Below are 17,602 nucleotides of genomic sequence, written 5' to 3'. Positions count from 1 at the left end.
ACTACCAGTGGTAGGCTGATATCCTTTGAAATAACTGGGAAGTCTGTTTGCATTTGCTTAAAAACAGGTGTTCAAAGTAAGATGTACTTGAGAAATTTGAGATTCCCCGGTGTGAGACCATCTCTCAAATTCTCAACATAAAAAGTCAAGAATAGAAGTTAACATTCATACTAGTGTTTGAGAGGGGATAATAATTGATCACAGAAAGTGTGGCTGAGTTAGGAAAAGACTATTAAGGAGAAAGTCAATAACAGTGGAGCCATCTACCTCATATTAGTTTCCTATGACAAGAGAGCACTTACTAAGTAGCTGACTGGGTATGGCATTGAACAAAAAGAATTATATAGCTCTGGCTATATATATACGTGTATTACATGTATTAGTATAAACCCAAGTTGAGGAGACAGAAACCAAGAATATTAACACATTTTTACCATGCTGTTTCCAGGGCAGCAAAGCGAGTAGGAAATCTTCACAAAACTGCTGTGAAAAGTGTTGAAACTGATATTCTCCTATTCTCCAAAGGATGTGGAGAACTATTGAAAGTATTAAACCAATTTTGGATTTTAGTTTGGATGTTGGATGAGTTGGTTGCATATACTTCGGGTAGGTTTCAGGCTTGCTGCTTTCACGTCAAAGGACGACAATGCACTAGACAGGGAAAAAGACTTAGGAATCGAAGATACTTTATTTCATCCCTCCCCAACATCCAGTGTAGAAGATACCATAGTTAACGTCGAGGGCTTGCTGTGTGATAAACACATTAGCACGTACATCACATACCTTCTCCTTTCATCTTTCAACAACCATCTGAAAATAGGTGTTATCATACCCTTTTCATAGAAGAGGAAACTGAAGCTCCAAAAAGTAACTAAGATGACACACTGAGAAGGAAGCAGAGCAGAATTCTTGTCTACCTGCTCCTGAGCTCATTCTCTTAACCACTATTCAGTGAGGCAACAGTGAATTCCTTTAGCTGGGCCTCATAGCAAAGAGTACATATATAGTCTCCAAACTGGAAAAGGTATTAATGTCGGTTTGTGAGTTATGTATCAGGAAGCCTCAGTGGAGCTCAGGTTAAATATTACATCAGGTTTCATAGCTTTTAAGGTCATTATATCAATTCAGTGGGAGAGCTGATTAACTCTTGCTATTGATTAATTACATCCTAAGAAATCTCAGTTGCAAGGGGAAGAAAATAATAAGCCTTCGTGTCAAATTGTTGGGAATCTTGGAACTTAACTCCTAGAAATAGAGAGGTCCTCTAATTTGATAAAATCTTTCAAATTGAAACCCCAACTACAGTATTTAAAAGTATGTATTTCAAAATTTCTTGACGTCAGAAATACTGAAATATGTTTAAAATGTAATACACTATTAAACACTATAAATATTAAAGATTTAGATCACTGCTTTCTTCAAGCAGCTGGACATGTATACAGGTGTTATTAATCTATTAGTTGGAAGACTAAGTAGCTGGCATTAGGATCGTACTGTGTGTGTATTTTAAGCCCACCATTTGCAATTGATTACACGGACCATCTGTAACTGTCTGTGAATCATGTTGGGAGTTACCCCACTGACATTTACCGAACATTTGTCATGTAGCAAACTGTTTAGCATACAAGTTGACACATAATAGCTTTGAGGTTTCACTAAATCAACTTTAGACACCAGGCTATAGGTACAACCCATTGACATGTAATTTCCACAAAAACACGGCTTATGATTTAAGAAAAGATTACCGCCTCACCCCAGGCCCTCTTTGGGTAGACCAAAACGTCTTTTGTGACCAACGAGGTGACTCTGCTTCACTGATTTTCCTGTGAAACTATCCCGTTGGGGTGGGGTAGGGGAGGTAGGGGAGTCAAAAGTCGTGAGGAAAGGAGAGTAGCGACATTCAGCTGAAAATGAAGTGGCAACAGTGGGTCGTGATCAGTCGGTGGCTCGGGACTCGCCTAGGGGGAAGGAACGCGGCATCACTATCAAGGCTGTAGTTCGCGATGAACTCGGGGCTCCTCTCACTGGACGCGTTCGCGCTACCTGTCAGACCGGAGGATCCGAAGGGATGCAGAGGGGACCGGGGAGGAGGGTACCCCGGGACCCGGAAGAAGGATGAGGACTGGCGGGTCTCCGCCTGCGAGGTGCTCTTGCGGGGGGGGCAGGGCGGGAAGGAGGGCGCGCTAGACCCCGCGGAGACTTCACGTAGTCTCTGGAACCAGGCTAGGAGACGAAGGCGGAGCGGGCGACGGGGGCGGGGGGGTGGAGGGGGGCGGTGCTCGGTACTGCGTGCCCCTCCCCTAAGCCTCTCAGCCCCGCCTCCCAGACACGTGACCACAGCCGGCGGGTCCCCTCGCTCCCGCAGCGTAGCTCGCTCTGTTTCTTCCCTCCCGCCGCCGTGCCCTCCTTCTCCCCAGTTCCCATCCCTCCGCCCTCCCCCACCACCTTCTCCACGTCCCAATAGCGACTCGAGCTGCGAAGCGCCCGCCCCTCCGCCCTTTTCTTCGCTTGCTCATTGGCTGAGGCTTCAAGGACGCATCCCGAGGGCGGGTAGCAGCCATTGGTGGGATGAGCAATCCGAGTTCCCGGATGAGGGAACATTCTGCAGTATAAAGGGAGCGGGGAAGGCGGGAGACAGCGCAGTTTGAATCGCGGTGCGACGAAGGAGTAGGCGGCAGGTTCTCGCTGGGTGTTTGACTAGTCCTCTGCCTTGCTTGTTTGAGCTTCAGCAGAATTTGAAATGGTAAACTTGGTGGAGGCACTCGAAGACTCCGCGGGTTTTTGCCGGCGGGAGAAAAACCCGTTACAAACGGAGATGGGGTTGAAGCGGCAGCGGCTGGGAACGCGCGGAGACAGGATTTGGAAGAGCGGGGGGAGGTGTTTTGTCGGCGGCGAGCGGAGCAGCCTCCGATCTCGCGGCGGGCGGCGACGGTTGGGTGGCGCGCGCAGCGCCGCTGGGGGCCAGCGGGCGGCGAGCGGGTGGACGGCGGCGCGCGGCCGCGGCGGGCGCGCAGCGCGGGTCGGGCGGGCGGGGTCGCCCTTGCGGCGCGCGACGGGCCGAAGACCCCGGCTGGGAACGGGGCCGCGCTCGCGCCCGGGCCGCGCCGCGGTGGGGGAGGGGCGCGCCGCCCTGGTAATCCTATATTCTGCGTTCCTTCTTCGCTCGCGGGCGTGTGCGCGCCGCAGGCTGGCGGTAAGGCTGGGAAGGACTCCGGAAAGGCCAAGACAAAGGCGGTTTCCCGCTCGCAGAGAGCCGGTTTGCAGGTCAGTGGTGGTTCGTGCAGTCTGGGAATCGTGGCGTATTTCTTTCCTTTTCCTCTCTTGTTTATCACCACTCTAGATGAGCGTTTCGTCTTTGCGTGGGTGATGGTGTCGCGACTTGGTTTACCGATACAATAAATATCAGGGAGGGGGGCGATCACGTGTGTGGGTGCTGGGGCGCGTTGCTGCACCAGCGTCCTTTCCCCTTGCTTTGGCGCGCGTATAATTTTACCATCTTTGGCCCGTCTATCTTTGTGCATTTATGTTTGTGTATTCTAAAAATAAAGTTCCCGGTGGGCCGTATTCATCGACACCTGAAATCTAGGACGACCAGCCATGGACGTGTGGGCGCGACTGCCGCTGTGTACAGCGCAGCCATCCTGGAGTACCTCACCGCAGAGGTAAATGGGTGTACGCCTATAATCTGGGAAAGATTGGGGGGGTGGGTGGGGGGAGGCGGCGGGAGGGAAGGAGGAAAGTGATGCAAGAAAACTCCCAGGCTCTAAACGCGGCGAGAAGCTTCTGACAACGCTAGAGGGGGCTGGTGTTCACGATGGGATCCTACTGGGCTTGAGTTTGCGGCTTTAGGAAATAAAATTGCGTGACCCCTTTATTATAGCTTTTGCGTATTTTGCCATTCAGGTAGTGGGGGAGATGACACTTGGTAGATGCACGTTCATGAGGCTTTGATTCTTGTCAGGATCTTGAAGATAAGGAAAGCGGGAAGGAGATTGATTACATTCTGCCTTCTAGGTACTTGAATTGGCAGGAAATGCATCAAAAGACTTGAAGGTAAAACGTATTACCCCTCGTCACTTGCAACTTGCTATTCGTGGAGATGAAGAATTGGACTCTCTCATCAAGGCTACAATTGCTGGTGGTGGTATGTAAATACTAAAATTTTAATTTCTTTAGAGAAAAGAATTCTTTGCTTTAATTCCCACTAGTAATTTTCAGTCTAGAAGAGGACACAGTATAGTTTCAGTGATTTGTAGTATGGTTGCATCATGAAATTTGATATCTGAATGTATTTCTGAATTTTTACTCTGCACACTTCGGTCTCACATTTAAAGACGTCTTCCAAGTTGAACATTAAACTATCTTGGTTTTAAAGTACTATGTTATTTTATCCTTCTTCCAGGTGTCATTCCACACATCCACAAATCTCTGATTGGGAAGAAAGGACAACAGAAGACTGTCTAAAGGATGCCTGGATTCCTTATTATCTCAGGACTCTTAAGTACTCTAACAGCTGTCCAGTGTTGGTGATTCCAGTGGACTGTATCTCTGTGAAAAACACAATTTTGCCTTTTTGTAATTCTATCTGAGCAAGTTGGAAGTTTAATTAGCTTTCCAACCAACCAAATTTCTGCATTCGAGTCTTAACCATATTTAAGTGTTACTGTGGCTTCAAAGAAGCTATTGATTCTGAAATAGTGGGTTTTGATTGAGTTGACTGTTTTTAAAAAACTGTTTGGATTTTAATTGTGATGCAGAAGTTATAGTAACAAACATTTGGTTTTGTACAGACATTATTTCCACTCCGGTGGATAAGCTCAATAAAGGTCATATCCCAAACTAGTTGTGTATAAAATCTGCTTGATTATAATAGGAACAGCTTTGTTTTGAATAGGTATCTTATCAAGCAATAACCTAAGCACATTTCTTTCCTTGAAATTAAACTGTTAATTCGGTAGATCAGCAGAGTCAGAAGGCACAAGTATAATATTTTTTGACTACTATGTAATGAACTATTAAAGGTTTTAAAACTTCAGCAGGAGCTGGAACATGGGACAAGTTGCTGTTTTCTAGGTTAAGTTTGACCATATCCGTTTGTTAGCTGTGTTTGCTGTTTGTGACAGCAGCACTACGCCAGAGCACTGTGGTGGAGTTTGGTGGGAGAGGTGGGGAGCAGGTAGGGAAGTCCTGTACGTAGCTACCTCCACGGAAGGAACTTCCAGTTTAGACTGAGAATAGTGTTTCCTGTGTGCTGCAGGCTGTTTTGAAGCCTACTTGAATTAAATTGTTGAATGCACGGTAACATCTTTGGGGGACGTGCTATTCCCATTTTACAGAGGGGAATCAGGATTTCTATGAAAGTCCTGAGTTCATATTTGCTGGCATGGCTAACAATATCTCTACTGAGCATTTTGTAGTACGGATCATTTCGACACTTGGTTTCTGGCCAGTTCTTAATTTTTGAAATTTGGAAGAGGGCATTACCAAGCAAAAAGTGGGCCCTTTCCCTTCACCGAGGAGACCAACATGACATGGTACAGCATTTCACAAGGGGTGATGTTAAAATGGGAGAAGGGAAAAAACCCAACAAGTTTACTTATGTGATGGTAATACGCTCCCAAAGAGCTGATTTCCGCCCTGTTTCGGTCATGAAGCCTTATTAGGGTTGTGGTTTTCACCAGAATAAGTGCAAGCTACAAATTATGTAAGTGTTTGCTTTGTACCTCTTGGATGTACTAAGTTTAACGGCATCTGGGTCGGAAAAATGGTGTATCGCTGAAATACGGCAATGAAACAGGAGTGAGGGTCAAACGAAGCTCTCCTGGGCTTCCTGAACACCTGTGCCGGAAGCGCGGTCCTCACCTGACGGAATCCTCCCGAGGCTGGGGGGCCAGAGGCGGGGCCTTCGATCCCTGGGAATCTTCCTGAAAACTGACGTCCCCACCCCGACCCGTCGCCCGGCCGCTATAGGAAGGCGGGCTGCCGCCCGAGCGGGCCGTCCCGGGAGGTCAGGGGGCACGGCACTGCCGCTGCGGGCGGTCGGGTCCCCCCCGCCTCGGCGGAACCCCCCGGCGGGCAGCCGGCCCGGTATCGCCCGCACCCCCGCCCCCCAAGTCGGTCGGCCCCGAGCCGGGCCGCGCCAGGCATGGACCGCCGAGTCGGCTCGGGCGGTCGGGCCCGGGAGGTCTGTCCGGGGGCCGGGAGGGATGCGGCTCGAGCCGTAGCCGCCCGCGGGGGGCGGGGAGGCCGTCGAGAGGAGGCGGAGCCGCGAGCCCGCCAGCGCGCCGGGGCCCCGCCGCCGCGGTCGCCTGCGCTCCGCCGCGGTCGCCTGCGCTCCTCCCCGCTCGCCTCCGCACGCCCCCCATCCCCGGCCGGCCTCGCCTCCTCGGCGACGGCGGCTTCCGCCTCTCGTCGCTGCGCTCCCGCAGGAAACGGAAGAAGGCGCAAGCCATGGAGGGGAACCGGGATGAGGCGGAGAAATGTGTCGAGATCGCCCGGGAGGCCCTGAACGCCGGCAACCGCGAGAAGGCCCAGCGCTTCCTGCAGAAGGCCGAGAAGCTCTACCCACTGCCCTCGGCCCGCGGTGAGGCCCTCGGTCCCCTTCTTCCCCGGCCGGTCCCCGGGCCGCCGCGCAGCCCGCCCCCGCCCCACCATCGCCCCTCTGGGAGCCGCGGGGCCCCCGGGCCCCACGACCCCACCCGCCTGGCCCCCCGGACACTCCTCCCCGACACACCCCCGCCCCGGCCCTGACCGACCCAGCCAGGCCCGCTGTGCACCGCCCGAGACTCCCTCCGCGCCAGCTTGCCTGCGAGATGCCGGCTCTCAGCCGGCAGGCGAGAGTTGCCGGTTCCCCGGTCGGTTTTCGTAAATGTCCAGCTGTCATTCTTCCAGGAGATTCGTCTGGTGCTGTCTTACCAGAGTGAGGCTTTATATCTGGGTGTGTGGGTGTGTGGGTGTGTGGCCCCTTGCCTCCTCATCTTCACCCCCAAATAAGGTCTAGGCCCCTAATGAAGTGAGAGGAACGGGGAACTCTTGGTGGTTAATGTACAGGTCCCTGGTTCCACCGCCTCTGGGGTAGGAAACACTGTTGCCAAAGCAGACGTTTTCGAACACCTGAGATGACATTGCTTTTCCGAGAGACAGTTCTTTAGAAGAGAGGAGCACAAGAATGATAGAGTCAGGAATGATTTGCTAAGTAGTATCCGATTCGATAGCACCATAATTATCGGCAAATGAGGCACATGTTTAGGAATAGAGTACTGGACTTCCTTTAGTCGAAGTCCTGTTCTTGTCCTGCTTTCTAGGCTGTAAAGTAATTATAGCCAGCATGTATTGAGCGCTTACAAAGTGTCTAGTGTTTTACATGAATTGTTTCATTTACTTCCCAGAACAATCCTAGGATTCATTTGACCAGGTTTACTCATATGGAAGCAGACTTTTTGATGAATGAATGAATGAAAATAACTTACCCAAGGTCAGACAGTAATTAGTAGCAAAGTCAGAATAATACTACTTGAGCTCTCTAGCTCCAAAAGGCCCTTCACCACTACACTCCATTGTCTGGCCGATAGGATACTGTTTCACTTGAGGTTCAAGATATTTCCAGGTTAAGAAGAAAATTATCAGTAAGTAAGAATGTGGGGCGACCTGTTTCATTTTGTTGTTGTTTTCTTAATTTTTTTCTACATTGTTGAAGCCCTTGCATTCTGTACTTTTCTCTATCCTTTTCATTACACTGCTGTTAAGTACTGTACCAGGGAGGACAGGAGAGGGAAATGAAAGAAAGTTAGTGATTTTTTTTTTTTTTTTTAATGTGGCAAAAACACAACAAAATTTACCAACTTAACCATTTTTAAGTGTATAGTTCAGTCGTGTTAACCATTTTCACACTGTGGTACAATGGCTCTCCAAAATTTTGTCTTATAAAACTAAAACTCTATGCCAATTAAACAATTCCCCATTTCCCTACCCACCCAGCCCCTGGCAACCACCACTGTAATTTCATTTAAAAATTTGGCTACTTTAGATAACTTATATAAGTGGAATTATATAGTACTTGCCTTTTTTGACTGGCTTATTTAACTTAGCATAGTGTCCATGAAGTTCATCCATGTTGTAGCATAAATATAACAGGAGTTCCTTTTTGAAGGCTGCATAATATTCCATTGCATATATATACACCACATTTTCGGTATCCATTCATCATCTATGAATAGATTGTAGTTTCCATATCTTAGCTACTGTGAATAATGCTGCTATGAACATGGGTGTGCAAATACCTCTTTGTGATCCTGCTTTCACTTCTTTTGGATATATACCCAGAAATGGGATTGCTGGATCATATTGGTAATTCTGTTTTCACTTTTTTTGAGGAACTGCCATACTGTTTTACATAGCAGTTAACGCCATTTTACATTCCTACCAACAGTGCACAAGAGTTCCAGTTTCTCCACATCCTCACTAACACTTGTTATTTTCTGTTTGTTTGCATTTTGGTTTTTGATAGTAGCCATCCTGGCAAGTGTGTGGTGATATCTCATTGTGGTTTTGATTTGCATTTCTCTAACAATTAGTGATGTTGAGCATCTTTTTATTTGCTTGTTGGCCATTTTTATATCATTTTTTGAGAAATATCTATTCAAGTCCTTTGCCCATTTTTAAATTAGGTTATTTTTTTGTTGTCGAGTTGTAGGAGTTCTTTATATATTTTAGATATTAACTCCTTACCAGATATGTGATTTGCAGATTTTTTTCTCCCATTTTGTAGGTTGTCTTTCATTCTGTTGTTTCCTTTGATGTACAGGAGTTTTTTAAGTTTGATATAGGGCCATTTGTCTATTTTTGCTTTTATTGCCTGTGCTTTTGGTTTCATATCCAAGAAATCATTGCCCAGAGTTAAAATTTTTTGAAGTTCTCTACTGTATGAACACATGATTTCATTTAGTCATTGTCTAGTCTTAGAGGGACAGTTTTAACATTGAGCGTGTAACCACTCGAGACAGAATACCCTTGCTTTTGAAACCTTGCCCCAAACTAGCTTGTAACCTTAATCTTGGGCAAGTTAGATAACCTTTCTAGCTTTTAGCACTTTTGTCTGCAAAATGGGACAATAAGGTACCGATTTCATAGGGCTATTATGAGAATTAAATGAGTTAATACATGGAAGGCATTTAACAGCACTCAGTTATTTTGGTATCATTTCCATTTAACAAGTGTGAGGCTTTGAGAATTTTTAAACTTGTAGTCTGTAATTCTATCATACAAGCAACTTGAATCAATCTGCTAATACTAAAGATACTGTAAGATATCAAAGCACAACACGTTGCTCTTAAAGACATGAACATAGGGAAAATTAAGAAAATAACAGTGAAAGTTAATAGTACAATGTATTGTACGGCAATATGTGATTACCAAATAAAGTGGTTGATTACAGTTGTGGTGTAGTCTGAAGACCTTATTCAGGTGCAGACTTTGCCTCTGACGGCTTTATAACCAGGGATGAGTTGCTTAACGTTGCCAAGCCTTGTTTAGTTATGAGTAAAAGGAAGATTTCATCAAGGGCCCATGTGAACATTAGCTGAGATAAGTCACGTGCAAATACTTAACGTGTATTTTACATAGAATGTTCTCAGAAGATGTTTATTGGAATAATTTAAGAATTCAGGGGAGGGAAAGATCTAGAACATTTGTATAAGTTCCTGATAAAATATTTAGTGTAGAAGGGAATTAAAGCTATTGTTTAAAATGGAATTTAAAATTTTTATACCTGAATTTCACCTATTCTAGACTACCCTCAAATCCTTATAACTCAGAGTTTGGGTGAATGTGTTTTCATGCTAAGATAGGCAAAATAAAACATTGCATTTTGATTTCTCTTTATTTTTATATAGTGAATGAGAAGATGTGAGACTAAGTTCTAGCTAAATTCCAGAATTTTTGTCCTCTTTACATTTTATTCTTGCCAGGTGAGAAGTCTGATTGATAAACCACTTTACGAAACTGGCAAGAGTTTCCCTTGAGGAAAAGCATCTTCAAATGAATCTAGGACATTGTTGCTTTCTAAGTATTTAGTTGAGAATATTATTTTACAGTTTATTTATTGCAGTGGACTTCTAAGCAAATTGAATTTTACAGCTTTCAAATATTTTCATACTGTGAGTTTGGTTTATGTTTGAAAGGATTGATATATGTATATGTCTACTACATAGGACATATAAATATTCTGGAAAAGTAATGTCAGCATGCAAAAGTAAATTGCATTTTAGTTTCTTAAACTATATTTATTGGATTATTGATATGTTTTGGATTTTTACAGAGATACAGTCTCACTGTTTTAATTCTTTACATTGGTACTTTAATACTTTAGTGTTTCATACTAATTGGCAGGCAGTTTGAAGTATAGATTTTTTTTTCAAAGAAAAGCATTTTAATTGTTTTCAAGAATTTCGTAGTAATTTGAACCAAATGGCAGCCTCCAGCTTCAAAAAAGGCCATCCTGTGTCTACTTTATTGAATGGATAACTCACGTATAATTTGCAGCATCTATCTATCTGCACAATAGCAATTAAAATAGTCCTCTTTTTTTTTTTTTTAAAGATTTATTTATTGATTGATTGATTACTATGTTGGGTCTTCGTTTCTGTGCTAGGGCTTCCTGTAGTTGTGGCAAGCAGGGGCTACTCTTCATCGCGGTGCGCGGACCTCTCACTATTGTGGCCTCTTTTGTTGCGGAGCACAGGCTCCAGACGCGCAGGCTCAGTAGTTGTGGCTCACGGGCCTACTTGCTCCGTGGCATGTGGGATCTTCCCAGACCAGGGCGCGAACCCGTGTCCCCTGCATTAGCAGGCAGATTCCCAACCACTGCGCCACCAGGGAAGCCCGATAGTCCTCTTTTTATTTTTCCCCTCAGATGAGACATATGTGTGTAGATTTTTCTTCTTTTTTTTTTTTGCTGCATTATTTTTAAATTTAAATCTGATAAAAAATTCAAAGTTCTGTCCCCCTTTGTCGCACTTAAATTGGTAAAATAAAGCTTTTAAAACTGTCATTTCACATCTGGAGTATTATCCAGCCTATTCCTTTCAAGACAATTCCGTTTTCTTCTGTTTCTGACTTAATCAAAATTTAGTGACAAGTGTAAATTATACATTCAGAACAGTTATTTATTTTGATAGCACCAAGTGTTACAAAATGATCTCCAAATTTCAGCTAATAACCAAACTATTTCAGACGTTATAGTTGAAGAAAGAATACTGAATTTGGTTTGAACCTTAATTTAATGGTTTTGTGCCCCTACATCCATAACTGTCTTTCTGATCCTCGATTTCCTCATCTATAAAATGGGGATATATTTATTCAACAAATATTTACTGAATCCATACTTCTTCGTGGCAGGCACTGTTCTAGGAACTAGGGAGTCAGTGAACAGTAAGACAGAGTTCTTATCCTCTGGGAGCTTACATTCTAGAAGAATGAAATAGAAAGTATCTGCTGGACACAAAAATGGCTTAATTCCTGTCATTCCCCTTTCCTTTCCTGGATCGCAGTTTTATCTGTAGTCTTCACAGGATTATTATAAGGTTATTTTATTAAGAGCTATAAGAATTTCATGTATTACTATTGAATACTATGGCAAAAGTATTTGGATAGTGCCTTGGAATTAACAATATAGTATTCGTCTCTTTTCTGTCATTTTTTAGTTACCTATTTAAGCATAAAATAATTACCTTAAGTTAGGATTAATCTCCGTTTGGATTCAACTACTCATTCCCTTCTTAGTTAACATGTAGTTCTCCTTGCCTTGCATTTATTCCTTGTATTATTTATGTATATAGTTGTTCCTTTCCTACATTAAAAATTCCTCTGCTGTCAGGAACTATTTTAATGTTAATCATCTTTTCTACTCTTAGGGTGTCTAACAGTGTTTTGCATATACTTGTGGCATCTGTAAAGCCTAGATTTTCTGAAATAATACTTGTTTATATAATTTTATTCCCTTATCAATGAAGACAATTTGTTAAATAAATAAATGAAAAAGTTATAGCTGTAAGCCTTTTCATGGTAATATATTCACAAATGAAGTTTTTCCATAATCGGACAAGTGTGCAAAAATGTATGTATAAGGGTTGTCACTGTAGCAAGAATTTGGAAAGAGTCCATCAGTGGGAATTGATTAAATAAATTGCATTGCATTCATATACTATGCACCTATTAAAAACGATGGTGTGCCTCAGTAATTTTCCACCCACTGACCCACCTCACCCTGCTTATTGGCTACAAATTCCCAGCTGCCTTAATGAATTCAGAGTTCAGCCTGCTCTCTCTCCCCTATTGCAATAGTTCTGAATAAGGTCTTAAAAAATAAAGATGATGTGGACCTAGATTTATTGCTATAAAATGATATATACATTGAATTATGAATTTAATAAAGGTAGGCTACAGTCATATGTAGATTATTCTCGTTTTGTTTCAGAATATATAAAAAGCTAGACAGCTAGCCAACTAGAGTAACTAGAGTTAAATATACCAAAATGGTTGAGTGATTTTTTTTCTTGTTTTTCTTGGGATTTATAAGTGATCTTCACTTTGTTATGTCTTTTTTAATGAGCTGAACAACATTACTTTTATAATCACACAAAAGCTATTTCCAGTTTGCGAGGAAGAAGGAAAAAAATCCTTTTTTCAAATCATGTGTTCTTATTTTAGGTTTTGTTAGTGATGGACATTATTTATAACAGGTGTGCAGCAGAACCCTATGAAATAAAAACAGATCTTGGTTTTTCACTTTTGGATTATCCACATAACCATTTTTAGTACTATATTTACTTTTCCACTGGTCCTTAATATGGGGTATACTTAAAGTAAGTACAAATTACATTAAAACCACAAGCAAAGCTATTTGTCTGGAAAGTGAACACATAAAATAAGGTTGCATAGTTTTAACACCAAAAGTAAATGTAATCTGGTTTATAAGTACTGCATCTGCCCAACTAATGTTTGTAATACTGCACATTATTGTAGTAACTGAGATCTCATATGATAGCGAAGACATTTAATAAATCAGAAAAGGCCAATGTGTTCTAAATTCTGGCAGTATTTGAACTGAATCACATTACCTTCTCAGGCATTGGTTCCAGTGATTGTTAATCCAGAAAACCTTGCTGATTCCATTTTAAGATGATAAAACTGGATAGTGAGACCCAGAGGTAATGGAACTTGTCCAAATTTTCACTCTTCTGGAGACAAAGAGTGCTTGGCGTGAGTGCATGTATACACACGGCCATCGTTAAGCACAGCTCCTACGCATGAAATTGTAGAAAGATTTTCAGTATCATAATAACTTGAAAATTTAAAGCAACTGTATGATCCTGCTTTAGCAATATCTAGCATCTAGCTGTTAACATGGAAGATGTCCATGAGAGAATGTGTTTGTGCTAAGAATGAAAGGGAATGTACAGATAACTTCTAATTAGCATGCATAGGGACTTTGTGGCCACGTGCAAATATAAGCACATATAACCACTTTCACATCTGGCTTTAACAATTTTTAAAAAATAATTTTTTCTTTTATTGGATGAAATACTTCTACAAAGAGACACTTTCCCCTCACCTGTCTTAGGGTTACACAGTGGTGCAGTTCATATAGGAAAGGCAAGATATGATAAGTGCTTGACTGCTTTTATCAGTTTTCCAGAAAAGGAGTTGGCTCCCCTTTTCCAAAAGCAGATAATATTATTTTTTAGATTTGGCCAGTGAGAACCCCTGTAGGTTAGCTCCTGAGTCCTATAGACACATTCCCAATAGTTTTTAATAGTTTCCTTTCTCTGGTATAACAGAAAGTTTCAGGTTCCTCTTATATATCCCCTATACTAGACCTGGAATCAACCATATCTCCAATAAACCCTGGTTTCTTTTAGTGGAAAATGGTGTTTCAGTATCACAATCTGGTACTAAGGATGCTGTGGCTAATAGATTGTTCATTGTTTCTGAGCCTTTTCAGTGTACAGACTAGGGAATTTTTTTTTTTTTTTAAGCTAAAACAGCTTAATAAGTTTATACTAGTAAGTCCAATTCAAGTTAAGCACTTTGGGGTGTTTAAACTTTTCTCACTTCTATTTCTGTTTTTTACCTTCCACAGTAGTAATCCTGGTTTTCAAGGCCATGGCAAATGATAGACTGTGTCATGATTATTTATTTGCTTTATGCCACATCATATACATAATAGTTTCAGTGTAATATTACCAATATTACCTCACTGATAAAAATTACTGAAAACAGTTATATTTTCTTTTCATATACTCTCTCTATTTTCCCTCCATATTTTAGCTTTTTTAAAATTCTGAAATACTTTCAGACTTATAGAAAAGTCTTAAAAATAGTGTAGACTTCCCTATGTACATTTCACTCAGGCTTCCTATTTGATAAAATTTTACTGCATTTGCTTTATCGTGCCTTCCCTCTCTCTCCCTGCTATCTCTCCCCCACCCACACACATACACAATTTGTTCTTATTATATTTTTTCCTGAACCAATTAAGAGTAAGTTGTAGACATGATGTCCTGTTACCCCTAAATAATTCAGTGTATGTTTTTTAAGACAAGGACACTCTTACATAACAACAGTATAACCATCAGATTCATGAAATTAATGCATGTACTTCATTCAAATTCTGCTGGTTCTCCCAGTTATGTTTTTGATAGCAAAAAGGACATATGTTGTATTTATTTGGCATATTTTGTTCTCTAGATATCATTTTTCTTTTTTTTTAATTTTTATTTTATATTGGAGTATAGTTGACTAACAATTGCTTGTTTAATCAAATAATTAACAATGTTATGTTAGTTTCAGGTGTAGAGCAAAGTGATTTAGTTACACATATACGTGTATCTATTCTTTTCTCGAATTCTTTTCCCATGTAGGTCATTACAGAGTATTGAGCAGAGTACCCTGTGCTCTACAGTAGGTCCTTGTTGGTTATCTATTCCAAATATAGCAGTGTGTACATGTCAGTCCCAAACTCTCAATCCATCCCTCCCTAACCCCCGCCCCCCGTAACCAAACCATAAGTTCATTCTCTGTGAGTTTGTTTCTGTTTTGTAAATAAGCTCATTTGTATCATCTTTTTTAGATTATGCATGTAAGCGATATCACATGATATTTGTCTTTCTCTGTCTGACTTCACTTAGCATGATAATCTCCTGGTCCATCCATGTTGCTGCAAATGACATTACTTCATTCTTTTTTAATGGCTGAGTAATAGTCCATTGTATATATGTACCACATCTTCTTTATCCATTCATCTATCGATGTACATTTAGGTTGCTTCCTTGTCTTGGCTATTGTAAACAGTGCTGCAATGAACATTGGGGTGCATGTATCCTTTTGAACCGTGTTTTTCTCTGGATATATGCCTAAGAGTGGGAGTGGGATTGCTGGATCATACGATAGCTCTATTATTAGTTTCTTGAGGAACCTCCATACTGTTCTCCATAGCAGCTGTACCAATTTACATCCCCTCTATTTTCTTTCTTGATCTTGGCATTTTTCATGAGTGCAGACCAGATATTTTATAGAATTTCCCTCAATTTGGGTTTGGCTAACATTTCCTCATATGAATCTTTGGCAGGCATACCATGTTCTTAGTGTAACTTATCAGGAGACATGTTATGTCGATTTGGTCCTTACTGGTGAAGTTAACTTTGATCACTTGGTGAAGCTGGTGATTACCAGGTTTCTCCACTCTAAACTTACTTTTTTTTTCCCCTCTTGTAATTAATAAATATTTTGTGGGAAAATACTTTGAAACTGTAAATGTCCTGTTCCACAGCAGACTTTGACCAACTCCTTTTAGCATCCATTGATGATTCTTTCCAGAATAAATTTCTGATGGTTGCCACATGTTGGTTTTTTATTCCATTATTTCTTCTGCAGTTTATTAGTTGGCACTCAACTTTATTCATTAGTATGGATTCATGGATTCCTATTTAATCCATTATTATCGTTATTCATTTTGATGCTCAGATTGCCTCAGATTTAGTCAGTAGGAGCCCCTTCAAGCTGGCTGCTATGTCTTTTTGACACGTCCTCATCATTCTTTGAACTTCCTTACTTTCTGGCCCAAAAAAGTTTTCAGGCTTACTTTTTACTTTCTCTTCCCTGGGAATCAGTTCTCTCCCCAGGAGTCCTGATTCTTTTTAGTGGATAATGGTACTTAGAAACTAAGATATAGACACTTGATAAGCTCATTGCTACAGGTGTGTCATTGCCTCTAGGTCCTCTTGGTAGAGCTAAGAAATATACGTATGGGGACTTCCTGGTGGCACAGTGGTTAAGAATCCGCCTGCCAATGCAGGGGACACGGGTTTGATCCCTGGTCTGGGAAGATCCCACATACCATAGAGCAACTAAGCCCATGCGCCAAAACTACTGAGCCCACACTCTAGAGCCTGTGAGCCACAACTACTGAGCCCACGCGCCTAGAACCTGTGCTCCACAACAAGAGAAGCCACTGCAATGACAAGCCTGCGCACCACAACAAAGAGTAGCCCCCTCTCGCCACAACTAGAGAAAGCCGGCGTGCAGCAACGAAGACCCAATGCTGCCAAAAATAATAATAATAATAAATAAATAAATCTTTAAAAAAAAGAGAAATATATGTATGTATGAATGCATGTATGTGTGTGTATGTTGATGTATGTATGTGTATGTATATCTGTGTGTTATATATGCTTGTGGGTATACACATGCCTGTAGTAATTTAATCTATATTAATTTTGCAATCTGTGCAAAGATTCACACACCTCCGTTTGAAGTCCACAGGGTTCATTCTAACCTTCTGCATTTTCATATTTGTAATTCCATTTTCTCTGTTTTTTAAAAATTTTATTTTATTTACTTATTTTTGGCTGTGTTGGGTCTTCGCTCCTGCATGTGGGCCCTCTCCAGCTGCGGCGAGCGAGGGCCACTGCTCACTGTGGCGTGCGGGCTTCTCATTGCAGTGGCCTCTCCTGCTGCAGAGCATGGGCTACAGGCACACAGGCTTCAGCAGTTGTGGTGCACGGGCTCAGTAGTTGTGGCTCGCAGGCTCCAGAGTGCGGCTCAGTAGTTGTGGCGCGTGGGCCTAGCAGCTCCGTGGCATGTGGGATCCTTGTGGACCAGGGCTCGAACCCACGTCCCCTGCATAGGCTGGCGGACTCCCAACCACTGTGCCACTAGGGAAGCCCCCTGTAATTCCATTTTCTGACAGTAAGAAATGTGACTCCTGTTATTATCAATTTACTTATTTGTTCATTTTTCCCTCTGTATGTAATGAGTTGCATTTTTGATCCCATTGGTGCAGGCCTGTCAAGCTCAGCCATGCTTTTGGCTATGAGTGCTTCCTTGGTCCCAATAAGTTTCTTTGGTCCAGGCTTCAGCCGCCAAATGAAAATGAAAGGAAGAGAAGACAAATAATCTGTTTTTTTACAAGTAAAAGGAAAGACAGAGGAAGCCTACCATTTAAAAAATATTTGAACCTATCTACAGTGTCAGAGCATATTATTATTACATACTATGTGCTCTCTTTTAATTGTTGTTCAGTTTTAACTCAATAGGTCACTGTACA

The 17,602-nt window shown here is 42.2% G+C and overlaps 2 protein-coding genes across 3 annotated transcripts in view; both read left to right on the top strand.

Moving 5' to 3' along the window:
* The first annotated feature begins 2,561 nt into the window (after positions 1–2,561).
* H2AZ1 (H2A.Z variant histone 1) lies at positions 2,562–4,842 on the top strand. Its single transcript, XM_068542069.1, has 5 exons — positions 2,562–2,743; positions 3,187–3,264; positions 3,549–3,662; positions 4,015–4,144; positions 4,403–4,842. The coding sequence occupies exons 1-5, from the start codon at positions 2,741–2,743 to the stop codon at positions 4,462–4,464; spliced, it is 387 nt and encodes a 128-aa protein (XP_068398170.1). The 5' UTR covers positions 2,562–2,740; the 3' UTR covers positions 4,465–4,842.
* A 1,521-nt stretch (positions 4,843–6,363) lies between these two features.
* DNAJB14 (DnaJ heat shock protein family (Hsp40) member B14) overlaps positions 6,364–17,602 on the top strand; it is a 44,167-nt gene continuing 32,928 nt past the window's right edge. Inside the window, exon 1 of one of the 2 annotated variants that reach the window (XM_068542067.1) lies at positions 6,364–6,583. In XM_068542067.1, coding sequence (XP_068398168.1) covers positions 6,451–6,583 — 133 coding nt within the window. In that variant the 5' untranslated portion in view covers positions 6,364–6,450. The remainder of the gene's footprint in view (positions 6,584–17,602) is intronic. The other variant, XM_068542068.1, reaches the window with a different exon arrangement.

The sequence above is a fragment of the Eschrichtius robustus genome, chromosome 4 (assembly GCF_028021215.1).
Source record: "Eschrichtius robustus isolate mEscRob2 chromosome 4, mEscRob2.pri, whole genome shotgun sequence".
NCBI lineage: Eukaryota > Metazoa > Chordata > Mammalia > Artiodactyla > Eschrichtiidae > Eschrichtius > Eschrichtius robustus.
The sequence above is the reverse complement of the archived record's forward strand: the minus strand, read 5'-3'. Positions and strand labels throughout refer to the sequence as shown.